A 25,512-nucleotide genomic window follows, 5' to 3' on the forward strand; every position below is an offset into this window, starting at 1 on the left:
AATGCTGAGACATGACGCAGACTCTCCAAGAGTTATCTCCTCTCTGCCACCAGCTCGAGTAACTTTTCGAATACCATCCAGGATCACCACAGTGACTTCACCTTTCACACCACTGAGTACCTGCCAGTCGCTAGTGTCATTTTAACCATGAGTCATGTGACACACTTCGGTCGACAAGGGACCACATATATAACATTGGTTCTATAAGGATGTATCATCTAGCGATGTTGGAGCCATTTGTGCAAGCCAACTCTATGACATTTGCACAACACAATCACCAACTATGCTTTTCTCAGCTCACAAAAGTGCATTTCCTGTAAGTAAGCACAACTAATTATTAGCCATCAAACAAAACCATGTAGTCAGCAATTTACAAAAATACATATTTACTGTGTTTCAATGTTCTTATATTATACAGAGACCTAAACACATAAGCTTAGTCTTCATGTCAAATATAAATTAAACAAACATGTAAAACATTATAAACAAGTTGGAGAAGCCGCCAGAAAATCCCTCCAAGCTGTAAATCCTTATTAAAGCTGTATGATGGGATGACAAAATTGTCTCCAATCACCATACTCGGGAAGTTGTTACCTGAAGCCACAGGTAAATGTTGAAGGCAGCAATAGAGGGAAAAGTGACATTGAATAAACTCATAGTGGGCTTTGATGTCCACAGCGAGTTTAGTGAGTCAAGGGATAACAGACTGGATGCTTTAGCAAAGCCTCATCTTTGTTAGAGACCAGGGGCTGCACTGTTCAGCTGCAGGTTCATGCCATAGACAGCCTAGGGGGACTGAGACCATGATGTGATGGGGAACTTTACAGTACTCAGAGATGAGGAAAACAGCCACTTCATCCCCCAAGAGCCTTGATAGGGCCCCAACTAAAAAGCAGATTACTAAAAAAAGAGACTATGGTTGGGCATATGTCCTGAATATTCACAAGTGTAGCAAACATACAAACACAAACCAGAAAGTTCTTACTGAGTTTCAAAGCAGGAAGGTTCTATAATGCTAACCCCAAGAGAGGATGGTTACTGCAGCTGAAATGCACAAGTCAGGCCCGGCTCAACCCACTCCTCCTGCTGGTTCTGAGCTCTCATCGAGAGGCACAACAGACATGCCCTCTTGAAAGTCTCAGGCACAAGGCTGCCCAGCTCAGGGGAGCCCACTGTCCCTGTCTTCCAACAGCTGTGGGCTGCACTGAGACCCACACAAGCCCCACAAGAAGGGCAAAGCCAAGCCCAGCAGTTTCCACTCCTTGCCAGGACAACACAGCTCTACATCAGCACTTCAGAAACACAAGGCAGTCCCTCTTCTTGAGGCTCTGGAGGACAATCATGCACTGCACCACCATTTGCTCAAGGGTGCACACAGAGCCAAACCCCATCGGGGTCAGTTGCGAGGCTCTGCAGCTGAGGGGCTGCGGACCGTAGACATGAGGTGTGACTTGTAGGTTTTGCTCAGGCCCGTCATCCAGAACTTAAGCAGCTTGACATTGTCCTCCTCAGATGCGCCCAGGACACTCAGGAGCTTCTGTGTGTCTTCCTTGGGGCGACTGTCCACCTTGGTGAATTTAAAGAGGACCTTCACTTTGCTGCAGAAAACCAAAAACAAACACTCAGACCCACAGCATCAAACACCTAAACAGCTTCCAGACCAGCAAGAGCCCTGCAGGCCCAGATGGAATTCCCACACTCAGAGGAGAGGGCTCAGCCCACACCTGTACACTTAAGGTTTCTATCCCAGGGGAATAGAGAAAAAGCCAGGCACAGCATCAGACACCTATAGTCCCAGATACTTGGGAAGCTGAAGCAGGAGGAACACCTGAGCCTAGGAGTTCAAGACCAGCCCTGGAGTCATAAGGAAACCCATCTCAAAAAAAGATAGAAAGAACTATCCTTTTTTTTTTTTAATTTACATTTTTTATTCATTTATTCACATGTGCATACATAAGAACTACCCTTAAATTTATGGAAGAAAACTGGTTGCTTCTGAGCTTCGATGCCTTTTTTGAAATCAGGAAAATGTCTAACTAAATTTGATGAAAAATTACTAAGAATCACACAAGAGAACAAAATAATGCTTTTAAAGAAAGGCAACCGGCTAGCAGCCTAGCTCAGTGATGTAGCACCTGCCCAACATGTGCACAAACCTGGGTCCAACGCCTGCACTGAGAGAGAAAAAACGAGGAATATGGTTTCTGACTTTCAGATTTTAAAAGTTAATTATGAACTGGGGATCTAGCTCAGCAAGGGAGCTACTTGCTGAACTAGGACCTGGGTTTGATGCCCAGCACCACACACAAAAAAACCCAAAAAACCCAAAGGTAATGAGCAGCAGAGTAACAGGGCTTCATTTCAGAACCACCTCTGCACCCCTGGTGTCCTTCCTGACCCGCCCCGCCCCCCATAGCTCTTGGAGGGAGGAGTCAGCCCTGCCTCTAGAGCAGAAAATGTTGGGTCACTTCCCAAGTAGTAGAGCTGGTGTCTGAACCCTGCTCTTAACCTTCACTCTCACCACCTTCCAGTGGCCACATCTGGCCTCTTTTGGAAACAGCAGAGCACACCACCATGGGCAGCTCCAGTGCTGAGGCCCAGCTTACTTCATCCACTCCTCCTTGAGGCATACAAGGCACTGGTCCACCACATCCACAGACAGGTTCTGGTTGGTCAAAGCTGCTTCAATCTTATTCAGGATAGTGGGGCCAACTGGGGACAAGGCAGAGACAAAGGGGAGCATCAGCACCAAGGGAGGGGCCAGCCTTGGTGCTCTGACCACTCTGACAGAAGGCAACCCCACAGTGGCACCTACCTCGGTCTGCAGCCACGGGGCTCCCACTGGTCACTATAAATTCATACTTGCTGAGAGACTGGTCATCCTCACACCCAACCAGGGGGAGGTTAGAACGTGTGGCTGTGTGGACCTCCACGATGACCACAAATTCTGTGGTAACACAAAACACACTATCCCATGAAGTAAGTGCTCTTCAATAACATGAAGCCTCCCCCTTAAGCCTACCTAACCCACTACTCCACGTTATTTCAGATCAACCAGGCACACACTGCACTGCTAGGGCAACGGTCTTCCGAGAGATTCTGTGGTTTAAAAGTTTTTACACTTCATTTGTGAATAAAGTTAACAGGTTAATTTTCATCTCAGTTAAACTAATCATTTCTTACATTACAACAATCACAAATCATACACATTCATTCACTCATACAATGGGTGAACTCATAAAATGGGGTCTACTGTTACCCCATTTTTATGTATAGATGAAAACAGACTTAAGCGCTCAGAACTTGCCCAGGCCACATAGCTGGTGGTTTAAAACTTCAGTCATCTCTGACAGCAGAGCCTGTGTTTGTAACACTACCCAGAATACAGGCACTGCCCGCAGAAGCTCAGGACCCAGGCTGGTGTTGAGCAGGCATCTGCCTGGGGCTACAGAGCACCTGCTCTGTGGAGTGTCCACAGACTACTCCAGAAGTCCCTGACTTGCTCCAAGGCTGGGATTCACCCATGCAGGCCCACTCCTGGATATTCCCGAGCCAAGGAGGGAGGCAACTCACTTCCTAGCTCTCTGCACTCAGGGCCATGCAGAGCAAGTCCTGACCATACTAGTGAACAACAGGGGAGACAGGGTACATACACAAAAAAAGAAACTAGAGAGGACCAGCAAGCACATGATGGGGAACAGGAGGTAAGCAATCCAGAGCCCAGCAGGCTTCCAAATCCCAGGCACCACCTCACCAGGGTGCCAACTTCCAGCTGCCTGTCCCTATTGTCCTCAGTGGACACGAGCCCTGTACCCCCAGAACTATGATGTACAGCCCACAGAGAACCACTGCCTCTGTGAGCCACCCCCACTCTTGGTTCACCCAGCCCATCTCCACCCATTCCAAAGACAGAAAAGGCAGGCCCAAAGCCACTGGAAAAGCAGGTCCCACCCACAGGCCCTCCTGCCTCTGAGAACAATAGGCTGAGTCCTCAAATCCTCCAGGTCCACCTCTGGAGCCTCCCAGAAGAGCAGAAGGCACACCCTGCAACCGGCAGCACGCACCTGAGGACAGCACATGGGCGGGGATCGGCACGTGCAGGCTGAGCCCCAGGAAGTTGCAGCGATAGGCTTCCTCGTACTGGTTGCTATATGGGATGATGCGGACACAGCCCACAGGCAGCATGGTCTGCAAGAGGACACGGGGGGCTCAGAACTCACCACACCGGGGCCCCTCAGGCCTATCTCCGTACCTAATTCCATTCGCCCTCTGCAGCTGGTTCACAGCCTCCTTCCCTGGGTCATCACAGCTCCCACCAAGAGGCCCCAACTCCTCTCCTGGCCATCTGTCATGGTACCTCTTGCTTTGTGGTATGAACTCTTATTACTTTTTGCCCGCTGAGATGGTTGTCTCTTTTCCCACCCAAGAGAGATAATAAGCCTTGAGACAATACCACAGTCCTTCCACACCACAGGCCTGGGCAGCCAGCAGGCACACGTGTGGTGAAAACTCGGCACGAGGCACTGGGCCCACGGTGCTGTGTGCTGCTTCACACACCCAAATCTGTCTGAGAATGCAACGAAGTTGGCAGGTGTCAGGACCTGCTGGATAGCTTCTCAGAGGACATCAGGGGCTGGGGTGCAGTAGTTAGAAAGTGTAATTATCAGTCTACCAGGACAACACAGACTCCCTGCACTGGAACTAAAGAATGGTAATGACTGCCTATTTTTTTTTTTTTTTTTTTTGGTGGTACTGGGGCTTGAACTCGGGGCCTTGCACTTGCTACACAACAGTGTACCACTTGAGCCACTCTGCCAGCCCAAGATCTTTTTTTTTGGTGGGACTGAGGTTTGAACTCAGGGCTTCCTGCTTGCAAAGCAGGTATTCTACTGCTTAAGTGACACCTTTAGTTCCCTTTTTAACAGATCTTAAATTCAGGCAGACGGCTCATGAAGTTCTGTGCCAAGTGATAGATATTTACATCCGAAGTTAGGTACTGGGCCCATGTAGCCTGCCACATAGCATGTAACAAAAATCTCTTTGGGGGCAAAGGGTGGGGGGAAGGAGATGATGGAGGGAGTGAATTCAATTATGATATATTGTAAGAACTATTGTAAATGTCACAATGTAGCCCCAGTACAACAATAATATAATAAAAATTAAAATTAAAAAAAGAAAAAGATGTTCTTACCCGGAGAACTTCAAATGCTGAATGGACAAGGTCCACATCTCTGCTTTTCCAGATCACCTGATTCCCCATGAGGACATGCCAGGCCAACATACGAAAAGATGTTGCACCCAGGACCTGAAACACAGCATGCAGTACATTCTACACAAGTTACCAAATAACTTCTCTCCTCCCGCTGCTGGAAGTTATTTTCTCTGCACAGTAAAGGAGGCTCTAAAAAGGAAGAAAGAGAAAGCCACTTCTCTTCTCAGAAAGGCTGGGGCAACCTGAATGAGGTCGAGAGCAGATATGGGAAGCCCCCAGATTTGCACTTAAAGGCAGGATTCCAAATCTCCTGCACCCTTAAGATCTTTCCCCCAGCTTATTTAGGAAAATTTGAAGCACAAAGGTGTTGATCTTTTGCAGCAAGTCACCGTCACTCTATAGCCATATATAACTGTACCAAGCTGTTTGGAAGTGATGTACGCACGACGCGTCAGCACCTAGGAAGGACAAGAGCCTTGCCTCCACATCCCAGACCACAGCTATCCAGGAGATAGATGCCAGTGGCTGCTCACGCACATGTGCTGAGATGCCTAAAAGCATTCCTTTCAGGAGCCACTACAGGATCCTGCTGGTTTCCATTTGTCCAGTCTTTATTCTTTAATCCAGAACAATCTCTCCCCACCCCGCCTTGGAATAACTCCCATGACACTGACATTATAGAAGAGGATAGTGTTGTCTTCTGGTCTCTAAAAGGCAGAGGGTGACTATGAAACAAAACAAAATGAGGCTGTAATATGTAATACTACATTTTGCTAAGCTCCAACAGCTTCGAAGCAGTACTCCCACTTCCAGTGAATTTAAGATTGCTTCCGGCCCGCCATAAGTGCCTTATGCCTATAATCCTAGCTACTCAGGAGGCAGAGATCAGAAGGATCCAGGTTTGAAGCCATCCTGGGCAAAGAGTTTACAAGACCCTAACTCAAGTGGTAGAGTGCCAGCCTAGCTAGTGTGAAGCCCTGAATTCAAATCCCAGTGCCATCCCCCAAAAAAGATTGCTTCCCATCTTAATCCAATCTTAAACTCACATAAATAATCAACAAAGATGGCTTCAGCTCAATTTAGGACATTGATGGAATGGGCGTTTTTTTCACCCAGAAGCCCCATGTCTGCCATTAACTCACTCTTTATTTGCTCCATTTTCCAAAATAGAAATAACTCTTCTGATAAAATTAATGCTCATTAAAAAATTAAATGCAGAAAAATATTATGAAAAAGGGACAACCTCTCCTCCCATCTGACCAATCCCCCACAGTCAATCTCCTGTGTTACTTGGTTTTGCCTTTGTTGGCATATACACTCATGTTTGCATCTCCTGCTCCACACCACCTGCTTGCTTTCTTGTACTTAATGACATCCATTGTTTAAATATACCATTACTACCATGGCTGGACACTCAGATTGTTCCCAATTTTTTTGTAAGAATGCCCATCACTTTTAAGCTGCAAAGAATCTAGACTGCATGCAAACCATTAATAGTGCTATTGGATTTTTTTAGAAGGTTCTAGAATGACAAGATTAGAGAACCACAAGAAACCAATCGACCAGGCCTTTCTCTGAATAAACATGTACACTGAACTAAAAGTCTGCTCCTAGGACTAATACACCTCAATGGCCACTGTGCCTTCAGTCTCTATGGCTGGTTACTCCCCACTGAGTTTGGAAGAGGAGAAGCCTGGGTTCTTCTCTTGAGTGTCTGAACATGGCCCTACACTTGCAACTTACCTGTCTCATGTGCCGAAGGGACTTGAAGACCGACAGCTTTCGGGGCTGCCAGTTTCCACACTCTGAGAGTAAGGGTGAATCTGCTGGGCATTTGGTTAACTCCCGCCCTTCCGCACCCTCTGGCAACACAGGCGCTTTCTCCTCCTCTTCAGCCTCAGAGTTGTCCCAGCTTTCTGATTCCTCTTCTAAGTCTACAGGATAGATGACAAAGACAGGTATGGATTGTGCCACCCCTTCAATGCAAGAGCCTTAATCCGCAATTACTCCAGCCCCAGGCAGCTCATGGTAACACCACCAGCGGGCTGTTGCTTCCTGGGTACAGCCAGCTATCTGTGCACCTGTTGCCCTGGCACCTGGGAGGACAGGAAAGCTCAGTGGCTTCATTTAGTCCAGGGAAGACATGACACTTCAGAGATTCTTGTGAGCTGTTCCCCATGGCAGGAAAGCTCAAACCAACAATGAAGTGCTGACAGAGCATGCTTACCAAGCACTCCTCCACTAGACACCCTTCTTGGGACTTCACACGTATTTACTCAGTCTCCCCGAATGTCCTGGGCGGACACACTCATCCCCCTCGCAGATGAAGGCTTGAACATCTGTTACCTCTATTAACCCTCATGGCAGACCTCAGACAATCACATCTCCGCTGCACACCATGATGAGACTTGGGGCAGGGGGCACGGTGCCCAGGAGTAGCAGAGCCAGGATCTGAAGCCAGGTATAACCCAAAGGCGTGTGCGCAAGCCCACGCCCAGCTCCTCCATGACCCACACAGTCCAAACACAGCAGAAAGCCATGCATACCCACACATGCTGCTTTCCTAAAAGCTTTAGTAGTAGACTTGACTTCTCCATGCAAATACATCTCACTGAGACACTGTGACTGGCTACACCAGTCTCAAGTTTGTGAGTGACACAATACTAAACAGTTCTAGTGCCAGACTACTTGTGGGGACAGGAAGGTGGCTTCAAGGTCTGTCTTTCTGCATTGAAACCTCACTTCTCAGTCTCCCTGCTCAGGAGAGCTTTCAGGAATGCACATGTGTACAGGTCAAGGGCCTGACTCAAAAGAGTTCCAATGAGGATTGGCAGTGTAGTTCAAGTGGTAAAGTGCCTGCCTATCAAGTGTAAGGTCCTGAGTTCAATCCCCAATACCTCTTTAAAAAAAAAAAAAAAAAAAGGAAGATCCCAGCTGAGCGCCAATGGCTCACACCTGTAATCCTAGCTATTCAGGAGGCAGAGATCAGGAAGATTATGGTTTGAAGCCCTGGGCAAATAGTTCGTGAGACCCTCTCTCAAAAATACCCAAGGGGCTGGCAGATTAGCTCAAGCAGTAGAGCACCTGACTAGTAAGCGTGAGGCCCCAGTTCAAATGCCAGTACTGCCAAAAAAAAAAAGAGAGAGCTCCAACTATTTAAAGGGCCATCCTTTTCAAACTGAGGCACAAGAAGCATCATTAGCAGCAAACTGCACAACATGCAGTGTAAATGATCATCATGCTCCCACCCCACAGTTGCAGGCAACTGTGGACCCCAGAACGCTAATCAACCTGAGGGAAGCTCAGCCAGAACTGAGAGCTGTGATCCCAGGTTGCGTGCCTGCACCAGCACCCCCTGGGTAGTTGGTCACATATACAGGACTCTGAGCCCCAGGTGGAGAGGTTCTGATCATGAATGTGGGGAGGACCCAACCCCTGGGAGGCTGGAGAACCACTGCCCTGGATGAAAAACTCAGGTTCTCCATGTTTTTTTGAACTAAAAAACATGTTCTTTGTTCTGAGCAAACAGTAAGAGACTGGCTACATGGCAAAGTGCATGGCTATCATCCTAAAATGGACAGGAAACCTTCAATCACTAATCCTGTCTACAGACTGCCCTGTTGGAACTTTCCCAATTTACCTGGGGAACAGAATCTTTTAAGGTACATCAAGGAAGGTAAGACAGGAAATCACAATAAAACCATCAAGATTAAAGACTATGGGTTTGCTCAAAGTTACATTTCTCTGAACCAGCTCCTGCTGCTGAAATGGCCAAGAGCCAAGTGACCCCCACAGCCACCTCAGGCAAACAGCCTGGGCAGCAGTACCCAGCCTCACCAGCGAGCTTCTCCATCTGGACCAGAGTGTCCTCGGTTGGTGCGCCTTCCAAGAGCTTCTCTGTCAGTCGGCTGCCACACGCTTTTAAGAGCCTGGAGAACACAGCATCAACTATAAGGCACTCTTGCCAAAGGAAAAACTGGACCGAGAGATCATCAAGCCCCTTAGCCCAACTACCAGCTTATAGAAAACACAGGCCCAACCTAAACATGCTGAATGTCTGCAGAAGGACACACTCGACCATTTTGCAAGACACGATTCAGTTTCTTCATTTAATGAGTGTGATAAAGATAAAAGAGATGAGAGGAATTGTTTGTTCTGATCCCAATGCAAAAGTCACCTTTGAGACAAAAGGGAACACTGAACACAGACTGTGTACTGGACAACTGGCTAAGGAACCAGCCAACTCTGTTGGATAGGATAATGGCATTGTTGATATATTTATAGTTGCAATGATACAACCAACACTACTTTAAAAAACATGTCAGAGAAAAAAAAGGGGGTGACACAAGAAAAAGCAGTAAAATGTTGGTAACTGGTAAGAAAAATACTGGGGGAACAGAGAGCTCCCACTGCACTGTTTGTTCTACTCTGGGTCTGTTAGAAATTTCCATAATGAAAATGGTTTTTAAAACACAGGCAGAAACTTCAAGAGAGTAGATTTTAAGTATTCTCATTACAAAGCAAAGGATGACTGTGAGGTGACATGAATGTGAAAAGGCTTGATTTAGTGATCCCGCAGCATATATAATCATGCATCACTTAACATCTGAGCAAGGTGTCCTGAGGCAGTTTTCTTACGTGAACAACATAGAGTGTGCTCACCCAAACTAAGATGGCCATGATGTCATTAGGCAAGATGATCTTGCGGGAGCACTGTCCTACTGCAGTCTGTAGGTAGTATATGCCTACATATCAAAACATCCTGCTGTACACCGCAAACATATATAATTTTTATTTGTTAACTTAAAAAATATTTTAAGAGCAACTGTATGTTGTATGAGAGCAGATACTTTTTCTTTTTGTATGTAGGTCGTCAGGAGCTGAACTCAAGGGTCTACCTCTAGGAGCCTCATTCACACCAAGATGGGATTTACATGATGAGACTTGGATTTCTTTCGGACAGGAATGAGAACCCTGGGGCAATGCTTGGAAGGAGTAAGTATATTCTGCAATGGGAAGAAGATAGGACAGCTTGTGACCGGGGAGCAGAATGCTTCCCAGTACGTCCACAAACTCACTCACATGCCTCCCTTCGAGTACTAGAGGCTAAGTCCAACCTGCCTGGCCCAGGCTTAGCAACACAGCATACTTCTACCAAACAGCTGAAAGGGACCATGAGGCCCTCCTGGACCTCTGGCAGGATACCAGCTTCACACAAACATGTAGAGAAACTAAAGACTCCTGCCTATGGCACACTGATCCCTGGAGGAAGCCACTTTGGAAGCCCCCCCCACCACACACACACCCAGTCAGACTTCAGCTGACTGTAGCCTACCAAGGAAAAGCCCCGAGACCTGAGCCAGAAGCAGCAGCCCAGCCATTCTGACTTTCCAACACAGATGCGGATTGCTGTCTTCAGCAAAGGAAGGCTTACTGTTCCTGGTACGAAAACATTTTTCATATCACTGGGAAGTGAGTCTACCTAACTGCATTTCCACACACTGAGGGAGACTGCCCAGTTCCATGTTTACCAATAGGTACACATGGGCCAGCACAGCCAGGAGGCAGCTAGGCAACCTCAACCAAGGACTGCTCCCCCAAATTCATGATCATCCAACCAACATCTGTTGACTATTCTTACTGTAACAACTGTCAAGACCTACGACTCATTACCAGGCAAAGGAGGTGTGCAAACACGCCCACAGGTTGTCATCACTGGTTAAGGAGGTCAGCGAACGGGCAGCATTGCCATTCCTCTGGTGCAGGAAAGGTGTAAAGGCTGTGTTCATCCTCTGGGCACGCTGTGGGCACCCAAACTGCTCGGCCTCAAATACCTGGAATGCAAGGTGGGAAAGGCAGCCTCTTCAACACCAGCCCAGACTCAGGTAGTTCACGGCCCATACCACCTAGGGCCCCCAGACCTCCCACTCTGTCCTCTTGATGCAAAGCATGGAAGCAGCAGCCTGACAGTTACATGCAGATGGTTCAGCTGTCCTGAGAAGAGGAACCAGCATAGAATTTCTCCTGTCCCCTCTCTTATCCTACCACCAGCCCTCAGATTCCTGCTGGGCACCTGAGCCTTACACACACCATGGTGGTCCTCAATGATGCTCTCCAAGTACTCTTGGCACCCCCTGCAGACCTCTGTGTGTGAGGGACACATGACTAGCTCTAGCAGCTACTCCAGGGGATAGAGACAGGGCCTCCAGCTCCAATCCCCTGTGTCCTCCAGCAACATTCCAGCATAGCAGTGACAGCCACTTTACCTGCCAGGATGATCCCATGAACAGTTCCCCCATCCTCCTGCAGTGACAGAGCTCAGGCAGGAAGCAGGCCTCACAATTAGGAGCCAGAGCAATCTGAGGGCTATCTGTCACTACAGCAAAGCCACAGCTAGAGATGTATACTAGGTGGGGTATCAACAGAACTAATGGATAGTCTGTGATACAAAGGGCGAAGGAAGCAAAGACAACAATAAGGAAGCCAGGGGCCTGACTGCAATAAGGAAGCCAGACTGAAAGACAGTCAGGACAGCAGGTGTGGGCAAGACCAGGAGAGTCGACAGTCTGGCCAGGAGACTCATTGCACAACCCCAACTCTGAAGCCAAAAGAACAAATCAGGCACTCAACAGCTGTAGAGCCAAGAGGAACACAGAGGCCTGGGCTCACATCCACACCACAACGGAGAGATGCCAGCAGCACCAGTGCCCCCCTCCCCAGAAGTTACCTTGAGGGCCTTGCCTTGGAGCTCATCAATGACCCCTCGAATCTTCCCCAGCAGGAAGGGCCAGGAGTTAATGAGGTAGATCCGGTCCATCATGATGGTGATGATGCTGTACCAGCGCTGGAAGCCCCTGGCCAAGCTATCTTTGATGAAGAAGGTGTGGCTGAACACAAAACCATGCTGCTCGTCCCCAAAGAAAATGGGGCCTTCACGGCCAGGGCATACCTAAGAGGAAACCACAGCAACTCAAGGGATAACCCTCTCCTGGCTTCAATGACACAAACAGATGCCTCCTCTCAGATCTTATTTTTTTCAGATTTTTTTTTTTTTTTTTTTTGGCAGTGCTGGGAATGGAACACAGGGCTTTGCACATGCTAGACAACCACTCTACCACTAAGCTGCACCCCCACCCCTTTGGGAAACTGGGAGAGGGCAGATGACAGTGGAGAGCTTTGCAATCATCTGCTCATGTGCAAACTTCCTTTTTCTTTTTTGCAGTGGTGGAGATGGAAAACAAGGCATCAAGCATGTTAAACACCTGCTCTATCACTGAGCTACCCCCTCAGCCCCAGCAAGCTTTCTAGAGGTAACATTTGTTACCGTGGAGTACCAGGGCCAGGCACTGAGCTCATGACCTTTTTCCTCTTGATCATTCCTGTATAAGCATTCCATCACCCCATCTCAAATGTGCCAACATACTCATATGGAGTAGACGGAAGACTGGCACTGCAGAGGCCATAGAGTAAAATCTACACACTCTACTCTTACAGAGGCCCTTGGTCACTCCCTCATGACATCCTTACTTGTAGCACACATGACCATCTACTTACTAGAAGATGTACTGCAGGAAATTGAAGGAGGTACACAGCAACAGTGAGAACCAACAGAGAGTGCTCAGGGATCCCATCAGGTGGACATAGGGGCAGGAAAGCTTAGTAACTGAACCATAAACTCTGTGACAGATGAAAACCTAGAAGCTAAGACTCAAGCTCAAGAGCACCAGCCATACAATTTAGGAACAAATCAATTTACTCTTCAGGAGGTTCTCAGAGCAGCACACAGTGAACCCTGAGATGCGGAGTGATGACTGAGACAATAAAAAGATGACCTTGAGCAAGTTACATATCTTAGAAACAGTTCATATCTTAGAAATATGTCTGTCAAGAATGAACAAAAGGCTGGAGGAGTGGCTCAAGCACTGCTTAACAAGCATGTGGCCCTGAATTCAAACCCCAGTATACCACCAAGAAAATAAAATAAAAGAGAATGAACAAAAAAAATAAAACTTTGATGCTTAAAGTAAAAATCTAGTGCCCATTTAGAAAACCAGAGAACCCACAACAACTTACTCTTTGAACAACCATGGCATGCTGTATTCTGAGTGGCATTGTCTGGCCAAGCCCTTTCCTGTCCCTAATCAGCTTTGAACCTGTGTCCATTCAAGTTTCCCACATAGAAAGGCCCTGCCCTGGGCTCACCTCACAGCTCAGGCTCCGGACACAGGCCTGGCGGACAATGCTGAAGAGCTGGGGGTGGTTGGGGTGCTGGTGACTGACGTACTTAATCGAGGTCTCTTTGTCATGGCTGATATAGCCTGGGTGCCCTGCAGCAAGCGACCGGCAGCCCTGCCCGCGAAAAGGACAAGAAAACCTATTAGCTGGAAGCAGGCAACAAATTGTCTTACCTGTATAAGCATCTAAATCTAGAAACTGCTATTTATTTTTTTGTTTTTGTTTTTTGAAGACGGGATCTCCCTCTGTAGCCCAGGCTGTCCTCGAACTCTCAGTGCCCCTGCCTCAGCCTCCTGAGTGCTGGGATTACAAGCATGTACCACCACATCCAGTTTCTCAATCTGTTTTTGTATAAAATAGCTGGCTTCTAGACTTATACTTACCTCACAGCTCAAGTGTTTCCTAAGTAGGAAAACCAGGACCCAGAAGTCATAAAAGTCACCAAAAGCTAACAGTAACAGATAGCAGTTGCTATGTTCTTATGTAGCAGGTGTTATGGGAATGGCTTTGTGTGTGTTACCTCCCTCAATCCCAAATGCAACTCTAGGAGATAATTTCAGCAATACACCCCATTTTAGATGACAACTGAAGCTGAGAAGAGAAGGAGCTAGACCTAAGATATAGAGCAGTGCCACTTTTCTGAGCGATGTCACCTCCCCCCCTTGCTTCTGTCCTTGGTCCTGAAAAAACAGGGTAGTAAGCACATGGATGAGGGACTTCAGAGTGTTAGTGTGCAGCTTCATGCAGACCATCTGGTGAGTGGAAGTGGACCAGGCTAGTGGACCCATAGACACCCCACAGAGCCCCCACCACACTAGAGCTGAGGCTGTCCTGTAGGGTCTCTACCCCAAGACTCTGCACAGGTGGGCACTAAGGCAAGACCCTCCAAGAGACCCAGGGCTCTCTAGATACCTGGCCCAGCCCTCCAAGACTCTTCCTTCTCACTCCTGCTCAAGCTTAAAGGCTCTTCTCTTCAACCACTGTCCTACCACCCCCCTCCAAATCCCACATAGGCATTTCCCACAACATAGGCAAATCTCACGTGATGCCTGCTTCTGCAGAACCAAACTAATGAGGCTGGATTCCTGTTCACTGTAATGGCAGCTCCAACCCCCACCTGATTTCAGGCCCAATTCAGACCCTCCACGCAAAGTGGCCTGTTGGGGGAACTTCAACTTCACTCCCAAGAGCTTATGAAGTGACACAATGAGGAACTCCAGGATCCCACTAGGAGGAAACTCCCCTGGGGACACCAGGATGAAGGGATGCAAGCCTAAAATGGCTGGAATGGCAACTGTCTATTGGCAGAGTGGGTTAAAAAGCTGAAGTTGGGATGATGGGAAAGATGCAAGAATACAAAGAGAAGCATGCACACGCAGTGGGCCCACTGAGGAGCCTGACATCTGGGTCTCCCTTGCCTCCCCACCCATCTCTTGCAGAAAGAGCAAAACACAATGAGACCCCAGAGACACTTGCCTCACACATGTCCGACTTCTTGGGCCCTGGGCTGCTAGACTCGGCGCTGGCCCCCTCAGATGGGCTGTGAGCACGGACCCGGCTGCTCATCTGGATGCCGCCCTCATCCTCCTCAGCCTGCTCCCCCTGGCCAGGGCTGTCCCCACTTCCAGCACCTTGGGGCAGAGGAGCATGTAGAACTTCTGTGCAAAAGAGAGTACGGGGGCCGTGGAGCTCACAGAAGTGACAGAGGGCGACAATGGCATTCATGGCGCCTTGGGGGCAACCAAGAGGCCTGTGGAGGCAAGGACACAATCAGCAACCTACACCTTTCACACCATGACACCTCCCCAGAGCCCCAGAGCCTCTGGAGCACTTGAACCACAGCTACCACAGATAGGCTTCTGGCCCACCAGAGGCAAGTCACCCCACCAGCACCACTGTGCACCAGATCTGTGCCAATGCTGCATCAGGAGCAGGAAACACAAGGAAGACAGATGGTGAGACAGAGGAGGGGAAACATGAATAAACAATCACACAAAAAGCTCTCCGGGTGAAAGTTCTAGAGGCCAGGAGGCAGACAGCACAGAGAAGAAAGCACATCCTTGAATGCTACCAAATGCAGCACCTTATGTAAGCACCAGTGAATGACAAAAAGAATACATCTTAAGAACCAAGGAGAAGCTCCTTTGTCCAGCACCTCCCAACTGCCAATAAGGTTTGGGTGACCTGATGCTGCCCTCAGGGGCTCACCTCCATGGACACACACACCATGGCTCATTCCCATGTAGGGAAAGGCTATGGGAGATGACAGTGGGCGGGGGCAGGGCAGTGAACTCCCAGAGGAGACGGGGTATGGGGAAGGGCTGGTTCCATAGGCCCCAGCAGAGCTGAAGAGATCAGAGCATGCAGGCTCAGGCCTGAGAGTATCTGGAGAGGGGCAGGAGCCAAGGTCAGAGGCTACAGAAAGCCAATCTTAGGGATCCTTCTAGACCACAGCAAAGCTGAGTACATTTTCAGAGATGGCAAGGCTTCCATGGGTTCTGATGAGACACAAGATCAAGGCTCGCTCAGGCTGATATATATATATATATATATAAAGCAGACTACAGATGCCAGCTGAGGTGTTCCCACTACCCTGAGTGAAAAGTAATGTCTAGACAAGTGACAGGTGGAAAGACAGCAGACAATGACAGTGTTTCTAAGGCAGCCTGAGAAGATAGGGAATATGGGGCACAAAAAAACGGGACAGGGGAAGAAGTAATGTACGTTACATACTTGCATGAAAATAAAGCAATGACACTTGTTGAAATTTTTTAAGTAGAGGTGAGGTGGCTGAGGGAGAATGATGGAGGGGATGAATCTAACCAAGGTACATTGTAAACATATGGAAAGGTGACAATAAAATCTCCCTGCACAACTAATAAATGCTAACAAAATGTTTTAAAAAGAAAGGGGAGTCTCTACTCCTATTTCCTGAATGGGGGCAGGAAATGTTTCCCTCTTTTTTCCATTTCTCCCCACTTTTATCCTGATATACCAAATTCCTTTCCTAATACACTTTACTATTATTTTTACTATTGAAAAAAGAAAGAAAGAAAGAAACAGGGGTGACTAGTGGGAAGACTCGTCTTTGTGTAGAGGTGAGGTAGGCAGAAAAGCAGAACCAAGTGCAGATGCAGGGGCCATGAGGCCTCTGTTGAAGCACAGATCCTCCAGAGAAGGGGAGAAAGAGCTGGCGAGGCAGGGCAATGGGGACAGCAGCAAGACAGGAGGGAGCGCCGATGCCACTCAGTGACCAAATGAACCAAGTGTTTTAACCAGAAAGGAATGGGATATTATCCAGCCTCAAAAGGAAATCCTGGCATGTGCTACAGCATGGATGAACCCTGAGGACATTAGGTTACGCGAACAAGCCAGACCCAGGAGGGTAACTACTCCTATAAGGGACCTGGAGGAGTCAGATTCAGAGACACAAAGTAGAATGGTAGCCACCAGGGCAGGGGGAGAGGGATGCCAAATAGGGTTTAATAGGGACAGAATTTCAACTGGGAAGACAACAGAGCTTTGAGGTGATGGTGGTGACAGCTGTACAACAGTGTAAATGTGTCTAATGCCACTGAATGATGCACTTAACATGAGTAGAGTGGGAAATTTTACACGGTGCGTATTTTGTCACAATTTCCAAAAGGAGCGAGTGACCATCTGCAGAGCAATGAGGATGTCACTGGTAACCTAAACAACAGGATTTCCAGCACAGTGAGAAAACACTCATGAGAGTGAATACTGATGGCCCTTTTGGATTTCTAGAGTAAAGTGACAGGCAGAAGGTGAACCTGGCAGGAATGTGCCATCAAGGAAAGAACCCCCCACACTTCCCAGACTGATGGAATGATCCAAAGTCCAAGGGACCTGGTGCCTTCCAAGAGCAGTGGGCAGTGAGATAATTCATGCATCCTCAGGGGAAGCAAGGAGATCAGCTGCCTGTTTGGGGAAAATCAGGAAAGCAGTAAAAACCAAATGTCCTCTGGGTTCTGACAGGCAGAGAGGACTTGCAGATGAGATCACAGCAGCAAAGGCAGAGATAGGGATAGCCACAGCCAACATCCGTGACAGGTGGACACACTGGCTGGCAGGAGAATGGTCTAGAATGCCAGGCCAGATTGACCCTGTATTTTCTGGACCTAGGGTGGCCACAGGCCACACCTGACAACTTAAGACAGAAACTAACCAGAGTGGAGCTCAGCCCCTCAGTCTCGTGGGCCAGGTTTTAAGTACTCATTAGTCACACATGGCTCGTGGCCACCATCTGAACAGTGCAGGTTACGGGACATGACCGAATGTTCCACTGGACACCCTTCCTTCAGACAACCTGGAGTTATGTAAGTTTCTGAAAGTGGACAGTGGACACTGACTAGGAACCCAACTCTTCCCTGGCATGCAGGCACGGATATGACCATGGCTTGGCCAGTCACATGGCCTGCCTGGGATGCTTAATCTAGGAGACAGGCAAGGCCAGAGATTCAGTGTAGACATGTGCAAGTGACCAGGTATGGAGAGTCCACTGGTAGAGAGTAGCCAAGGTAGCTGATGACAGCATCTTGTACAACCCAAGTCAGCCTCCCTGCTGGTGGCCATGCCAACAGCTTGTGTCTCCTGTCTGCTCACTCTAAGACCCAACTGAGCTCTCTGCAGCCAACTGCTCAGCTGACAGGCTGCCACCATGCCTGTCTTCCTTCCCAAGGGAAGGGCAGCGGCAGACACAGAACAAACAGCAGAAAGAAGATAGAGAATCTAAGGAACAGCAGGACACCTGGCTGCAAGAACCCTGAGAGTCCCACGTCCAACTGCAGCATAAGGGTAGGGTTGGGGGTAAAAGCCCCGAACACTCCACAGAACTTTGCTTGGCTCGCCCAAGCCTCCACTTGCCTGTCCCCACTCAGAGACACGCCCCCCCACCCCAAACCAGCCCATGTAGACAGCCATCCCTCTCTCCCCCATCACTCCCCATTCCTGGGCTCTGAGTCCCAGACTTCTCCCTTCTCACACCAGGAGTATATTGCATGTATTTCCCCTTTACAAATGAAAAGTCCCTAAAAGTGGAGACTTTGTCTAGTTAACTGCTATATTCCCAGTATATACAACAGTTCCTGACACAGAGAAGGTACCAATAGGGAGACAACAGTTATTGCCAGGGAAAGTAGAGATGTCCAGAGTTCAAGGGCACAATCATGGGAAGGGCAGAATCCAGAAGCATGGGAACCAAGTGGAATAAATTTGAATAAAGGGTTCAAAACTGGGCAATGGTGGCTCACACCTGTAATTCTAGCTACTCAGGAGCCAGAGATCAGGAGAATCGTGATTTGAAGCCTGCCCTGGGCAAACAGTTCCTGAGACCCTATCTTGAAAAAACCTATCACAGAGAAAAGGGTTAGTGGAGTGCCTCAAGTGGTAAGAGCACCTGCCTAGCAAGCATGAGGCCCTGAGTTCAAACCCCAGTACTGTCAATAAATAAATAGTTAACAGGCCCAACTACAGGGAGGTCAAGGACAAGGATGGCTTAAGAATCCACTGTGGAAGAGGAGATGAAGTAACAACTAATGGAATAAGAAAGTTGAGGAAGGAAGAAGGGAAAGCAGGACCCAAAGTAAAGGCAGAGGTACTGACACTGGAAAGGGGCCCAGATTCCTTGCAGAGGCATGAAAGGAAGAGAACTAAGGTTCCTTCTAGCAAGAGAACCACAGCAAGTTTCACCCCATGTGCAGAGCATCAGTACTGACCTTATGCTTAGCAGAATCACACTTCCACCATCCTACCTAGTCCACAGCACGTGAAGTCCCAGCAGACGAGTCAGGTTTGGCAAGTGCAATTATGTTCAAAGGCCTGACATTTTCTAGGGAAGGAGAAAAAGTCAGCTAACTCTAACAGCAGTGATCTCTGCAGCATGAAAAAACATCTGAGCAGTTTATAACCAACCTAAAACCAGGACAACACAAAAGAGGATTAGGAAATTCATCTGTTACTATTATGGTTTGGATCTTCTATGAGTACCCCCAGTTTATGATGCTGTTGGGAGGTAGTGGAACCTTTAGGAGTTGGGGCCTAATAGGAGGAAGTTAGGTCACTAAGGATGTACCCTTGAAGGGGATTTTGGGACCCCAGCCCCTTCTCTCTCTTTGCTTCCTGGTTACCATGAAGTAACCAGCTTTGCTCTACAATGCTCCCTACCATGATGTACTGCCTCACTACATGCCCAAAAGGACCAAGCCACCATGGACTGAAACCACGAACCAAAATAAATCTTCCCTCTCTTTAAGTTGATTATTTCTGGCATTGTGTCACCATGACAGAAAGCTGACTAACATACCTGTGGTTCTGAGTGGCTCAGGAGCCCTCCTGCCAGCAAATTGACATTACAGCTGAAGTTTTAGCTTACACGGCTAAAGCAATTTTTGATAATCTCTTTAAATATAAACATTTATGTTCTTTGAATCTTTTTGAAAATAGAAAATATTTTAAAATATGAAGGCTCTGTTCTTCCTGTGCTTGGTTATAAGGGGGCTACTTTGGCAGCACACACATTGTGCCAACTTAACCTTTCAGGCCACAGACCTACAAGTTTTGCTCTTCCTCTTCTTTAACAGGAAGGGAATACCAGAGGCAATGTTGCTAAGCTACGTCTCAGCATGTGGGATCATCACTGACTACTCTTATTCGATTTGTTTCAACAAAAAGCTTTTTAATCGAATTCTAACAAGAATTCTGGCCAGGCACCAGTGGTTCACTCCTGTAATCCTAGCTACTTGGGAGGCAGAGATCAAGAGGATTGAAGTTCAAAGACAGCCCCAGGCAAATAGTTAGCAAGACCCCAATCTTGAAAAAACCCATCACAACAAAAAGGCTGGCAGAGTGGCTCGAGCAGTAGAGGGCCTGCCTAGCAGGTGTGAGGCCCTGAGTTCAAATGCCAGTGCTGCCAAAAAAAAAAAAAAGTTCTAAAGATCTGAATTATCCATGCCATAGCCCTAGGCTTCCACCAGAAGGCAGTGAGGAACCCTGGATGACACCAACTCTGGAGTCACACAGACCTACTACCTGGGTCTCTATCCCTTAATAGCCAGGTGATATACAGATGGTATGTAACCTCTCTGATACCTCCCTAGAGCTGGGCAACAGACCTCTCAGGGTACACTGTATATGGAATCTGAATCCTGGGCAGCAAGAAGCCAGTACTTTAGTGTCTCTCCAATTCCAATGTCCAAACTCTGCTGAACAAGCCAGTGTGAGTGTACCTAACCAGCTTCCTTCCCAACAAGCTTTCCAGAACCTAAGACAGTGTCATCAACACACTTAAAGCAAGTACTCAAATTCCTCAGAGAGGCAGGCTGGCCTGTCCACCTCCGTGCCCACACTGCCTGCATCACGGACTGAGCCTGAACAAAGATATCTACACTATCCTTCTCCTGCCCTGGGTCTACTTCATTCTTACTTCCAGTGGCTTTCTCATAGTATTGTGCTGGTTACTAAGTAAGAGCACTCCAAGTAAACTAGGTATGTGGCTCTTAACCAGTCCTAAGCATGCAGCTTCTATAACTCATCTCCCACGGGGAGCCTAAGTCCAAGCAGGGATACCAGTGAGACTCAGTGGGTGACAAGTTCCACAGGGGACTCCTTCCAGCTCAGACTCACACCAACTTCACCAGGATCTCCATTTACAGAGCTCCCTGGCCTAAGACACTAAAAGAGCAAATACTGTCATGTGCCACTACTGCCCAACTGCTTAATGGTGATAATCCTGCACCTCCAACACTGGAACTAGCTGTGGCCTTTCTCGCTGGGACAGAATCCCTCCTGCCAGCCTGGCTTGGCACTATAGTGATGCAGGGTGTCCAAGGGCTGGAGAGCCAGTACCAACTTTCAGCAAGCTCCTCCTTGCCCTCTGCCCTCCCATGGCTGCTGGGAATCACCATGAACCTCAATCCACAAGCCAATCACGGGGCTAACCATTCCTTTCCAGAACATAAGGATGGGTGTGCCAATAACCGCCAAACTGGGGAGAAGAGAGGTCTTCTACCCTTCCCTAGAAACCTATTAGCTCATCATCACAGGGCTCTCCCGGGAAGCCAGCCTGGGAGAAAAGGCGGAAGACGATCCCTCTCCCCTAAACCAGAGGGAAGACAACCTGGGCCGGAGGCAGGCACAGTGCAGTCTCGTGTCAAGACTCAATGGGAATAAATCAGTGACCCTGACACGGGGCTACACCCGAGTCACATTCCTCATTCCCGTAGTTTAGGATGTCTCAGGGTCTCAGCGACGCCTTCCACTCAGCCCCATGCCCCCAATCACCCGAGCACTCCAAACCAACACAAACTCAGCTCTGCACCCTCCGCCAGTCATGGGGCCCACGTCTTCCTCAGGCGCGTCCCCTCTCCTCCAGACGCACCCTCTCTCCAAGAACCAGGGCTCGCCGGACACCCGGACAGCCCCGCCCCTGACTGCGCCAGGTAAGTTGTAGCTGCGGGCTCCGACCTCCTAGGATGCAGCTGGGGCCACTCCACGCTCCGACCCCTCAAGAGGCTTGCTAGCTCGCACTCCGGTCCTCTGCTACCAGCAAGTCAAGCACCGCCACACTCACCCGCGGTCCCGCGGCACAGCAGCCCCGGCAGCGAGCCCGAGGCGCGTGACTTGGCCGGACCGTACCATCCGCTCAGCCCCGCTGTGGGGATCGGGAACCGCCCGAGCGCACCCTGCCCCGCTAGAGGGGCTGAGCCCTGCAAGACCTGACACACCCTGGTACACAACTCGAGTTCCACAAATCCTAAGTCTTGCGGGGAACCGGGCACCTCTGCCAGACATCTCCCTTTTGGTCGCCCCTATTTCGCCCCCCTCCGAGAAGTACAGAATGCTTCAAGCCGCGCTGGGCGGGGCTGCTAGAGGAAACCATTCCGCGCGCGGGAGGATACTGACATAGAAAAAAAAATTAAAAAGAGATTTGAAGAAAAATGTAGCCAGTCTAATACTCTGTCCACACAGAAGAGATAAAAAGAAAGGAAAAAATTTCTAAGAGTGCTGTGACTTCTTCCCTATTTTTATTAAATTGCCGATGGAACCCGTCTTCTCCCCTCATTAAAAGGGTGAGAGGTGCGGACAGGTGGCCGGTAAGTGGCGATCACGTGACATAGGGACAAGCAGACACTGGCAGGAGGCTGGTTGCGTAACCCGAGGTGGGCGGGACGAGAGTGACTCGTGAGTGTCCACAGCTCACGCCTCCCTCTCACCCAACCCTGCCGCGCACTCGTTTCCAAAAAGCATAAATCAATTATGGAATAGTATGTTTAAAGCCTGAGGGCCTGCTACTGTTTGGCTACTTAGAAATTAATTTTAAGTCATTAGTGCAGGATGTAACGTGGTTCCTTCCGGTGAGGAAGCCTGAGTGGCGAGCCCTTGGGCTTGGTCCGCTCTGCCTGCCATCTGAAGGTGCGGTGGTGCGGAGACTGCCTGCCTAGGCCGGGCGCCCTCGCAGGGGAGCGGGCATGGAGTGCTGCAGAGAGGGTGTCCCGATGTGGTTATCAGGAATGCCGGAGAAAAGCCTCAGCCATTCGCAATACAAGTGACTGGTTGGTTTTTTTCTAATTACAGAGGCCGTCTTTCTCTGTATATGTTATGTTGAAAAGGGAACATGAAAAAAAAGAAATTGCAACTTGTGTTTTCTACCGACCTGGTAAACATTAAGGAGTCCCGCATGGAGTTACAAGGTTTAAGCCCGGCCTTTAAATGTGCATTCTTACCTAAGCCCTCCTGATAATTGATAATCAAGCACAAACTTGATTTGTAGGCCATCACAAGATAATTTCTGGAGCAAAAATATATTTTACTTTTGCCATCAACAATACGGATACTTGACTTTTATTGATCTTGCAGAATGCTTTGAGAGCTTTAGTGAAAAGGTACAGAGATGTAAGCACCTCTGTATCTGTGCTTTCCAATGTCTAAAAGAAAACATTTCCAACCTTTGTGGAACTGTGCTCTCTGAAAATGGCCACCCCTGCAATTCTGAATACTAACATGATTAATTGTTTTCCACATTAATAGGTAAAGATCTTACAAAACTTCCCACAAACTTCATGATAATGGCTGGTTTTATATAACAAGTTTTAAAAAAAAATTCAATTGTATTTGGGCTGTGTTTTGTTTTTTGATGCTCTTATTTTTCTGCCCTTTTCTCTTGGTGATAGGTGTTCTTTACCACTCTGAGAATCAAACTTAAGGCTTCTGCCATGCTAGGCAAGTGCTCTAGCACTAAGCTCCACCACCCAACCCCAGGTGTTCTTCTCCAAACTTACATTTGTTACTGAAGTTTTAAACCAAGAACAAGATTTTTTTTTTCACCCAGTAACTTTATAATTCCAGAAATTAGTTTTTTCAGTTTGTTAGTGGAAGTCATCACCTTACTGAAATTATTCTTATTTTCATGGTGATAGGCTAATGAAGTCCTGTTGGAGGAAGGTTACTCCTGCTGGGTTGTTTTTTTGGGTTTTTTTGGGCTTTTTTGCAGCACTGGGTTTGAACGCAGGGCCTCACACTTGCTAGGCAGGCGCCACTTGAGCCACTCTGACAGCCCTTTTTTGTGATAAGTTTTTTTCAAGATAGGATCTCATGAACTATTTGTCTGGGGCTGGCTTCGACCTTGATCCTCCTGGTCTCTGCCTCTTAAGTAGCTTGGATTACAGGTGTGAGCCACCAGCACTCAGCCATGCCTGGTATTTTCAATAAAAGTCAGTGTGCACCCACCATCACTGGGCTTGATTTATGCCACTGACATCTTTTCCAGCACAAGTGGCTCAGCCCTTTCTCTACTAAACATGTACATCTATTAAAAACTAACAATTTGCCAAATCTTTGCCCCAGTGAATCATACCAATTATTAACTAAACTGGGCTCTTGTGGATTATAAACTTTATAGCACATTCAACAAAAGAAATATCTTAAAGTCAGAAAATGTACCCCACATTATCAGCAGGAAAGGCCATTAAAACTCAACAGCAATGTTCAGAATGTGAAGCTGGCAATAATAACCAACAGGTTGCAACCTAAAGAAATACTATGTTCAGGGTGGCACCAGTGGCTTATGCCTCTAATCCTGGGTACTTGGGGGGCTGAGATCTGGAGGATCAGTTTGAGGCCAGCCTGGGAAAATAGTTGGTGAGACCTCCATCACCAAAATAACCAGACCAAAATGGAATGGAGTTGTGACTCAAGCAGTAGAACACCTGCTCTGCAAGCTTGAAGCCAAGTTCAAACTCCGGACCCACCAAAAAAAAAAGCCACTAGGAGTAAGTTAGCATTTTTTACCATAGCAACTTCTGTAAGTATTTAAAAATTAACCTTCTTCCCTCAATTTGAATTTCACTGCTAAACCTTTGGTGTTTAAATCTAAAACTAGCTGCCTGTTGAATACCAAGTGGTTTCTTTTTAGTCTACAAATCAGCTGTGTATCCTGTCTATGGATTCAAACTTATTAAATGCCTTTTGCAATTAGTGAAAGCTCTCTGGTTTCAGTTTTTGATCTTAGAAAAGGATACAACTAGGCTTTCATCATCTTCACCATCATTAAGTAATTTAACTGCCTGGAAAGATAATCATCACACTTCCCTACTCACAAATGCCTTAAATTTACCCAATCTGCTCACACTTACATGTAAACGTCATCTTCCACAAACCTTTTCAAGCCACAGCCCAGAAACTTAGAACCAAAAACTTCATCTTTGCAAAAGCAAATAACAGAAGATTAGAATGAAACATAACCACTGGCATAGACAAGAGGAAGAACCTGAACAGGGAGGCTCCCCAGTGAACACTCAACAGTTCCACACACAGGCAAAGTTCAGACTTTACTTTTCCCTCAGCCAAATTAACTGCTAATAAAGTATTTGTCCCTGATCAGATTACATGGGCACTTCTGTTACCTTCCTTGGCCTGGTGTTTTGATTTATTGAAAATAAAATCCATCCATATAAGGCTGACAAATCCTGCTACTTTACTGCCATTAATACCACTTTGCCTCCGAAAACACCACTGCCATTTCAAAAGCACACAGACAGATGTTTTGTTAA

The 25,512-nt window shown here is 47.8% G+C and overlaps 1 protein-coding gene across 5 annotated transcripts; it reads right to left on the bottom strand.

Moving 5' to 3' along the window:
- Positions 1–369: 369 nt before the first annotated feature.
- Flcn (folliculin) lies at positions 370–22,254 on the bottom strand. Of its 5 annotated transcripts, none has more exons than XM_020182635.2 (13): positions 22,035–22,254; positions 19,183–19,295; positions 14,924–15,197; positions 13,415–13,561; positions 11,940–12,161; positions 10,886–11,046; positions 9,050–9,141; positions 6,956–7,146; positions 5,192–5,305; positions 4,065–4,188; positions 2,816–2,947; positions 2,607–2,712; positions 370–1,598 (listed from the first exon to the last, which is right to left on the bottom strand). In XM_020182635.2, the coding sequence occupies exons 3-13, from the start codon at positions 15,170–15,172 to the stop codon at positions 1,397–1,399; spliced, it is 1,740 nt and encodes a 579-aa protein (XP_020038224.1). In that variant the 5' UTR covers positions 15,173–15,197; positions 19,183–19,295; positions 22,035–22,254; the 3' UTR covers positions 370–1,396. The 5 variants fall into 5 exon arrangements, with proteins under 5 accessions (XP_020038224.1, XP_020038223.1, XP_020038226.1 ...); XM_020182634.2 differs by having other exon boundaries at positions 21,843–22,087; XM_020182637.2 differs by having other exon boundaries at positions 21,929–22,084.
- Between the last annotated feature and the right edge of the window lie 3,258 nt (positions 22,255–25,512).

This window comes from Castor canadensis, chromosome 11 (assembly GCF_047511655.1).
Source record: "Castor canadensis chromosome 11, mCasCan1.hap1v2, whole genome shotgun sequence".
Taxonomy (NCBI): domain Eukaryota; kingdom Metazoa; phylum Chordata; class Mammalia; order Rodentia; family Castoridae; genus Castor; species Castor canadensis.

Coding starts and splice junctions, on each gene's coding strand:
- Flcn (XM_020182635.2), bottom strand. CDS start 15,172: ATGAATGCCATTGTCGCCCTCTGTCACTTCTGTGAGCTCCACGGCCCC. Junction 13,562..14,923: donor AGAAGTCGGACATGTGTGAG/GCAAGTGTCTCT, acceptor TTTCGCGGGCAG/GGCTGCCGGTCGCTTGCTGC. Junction 1,599..2,606: donor CTCAAGGAGGAGTGGATGAA/GTAAGCTGGGCC, acceptor GGTTTTCTGCAG/CAAAGTGAAGGTCCTCTTTA.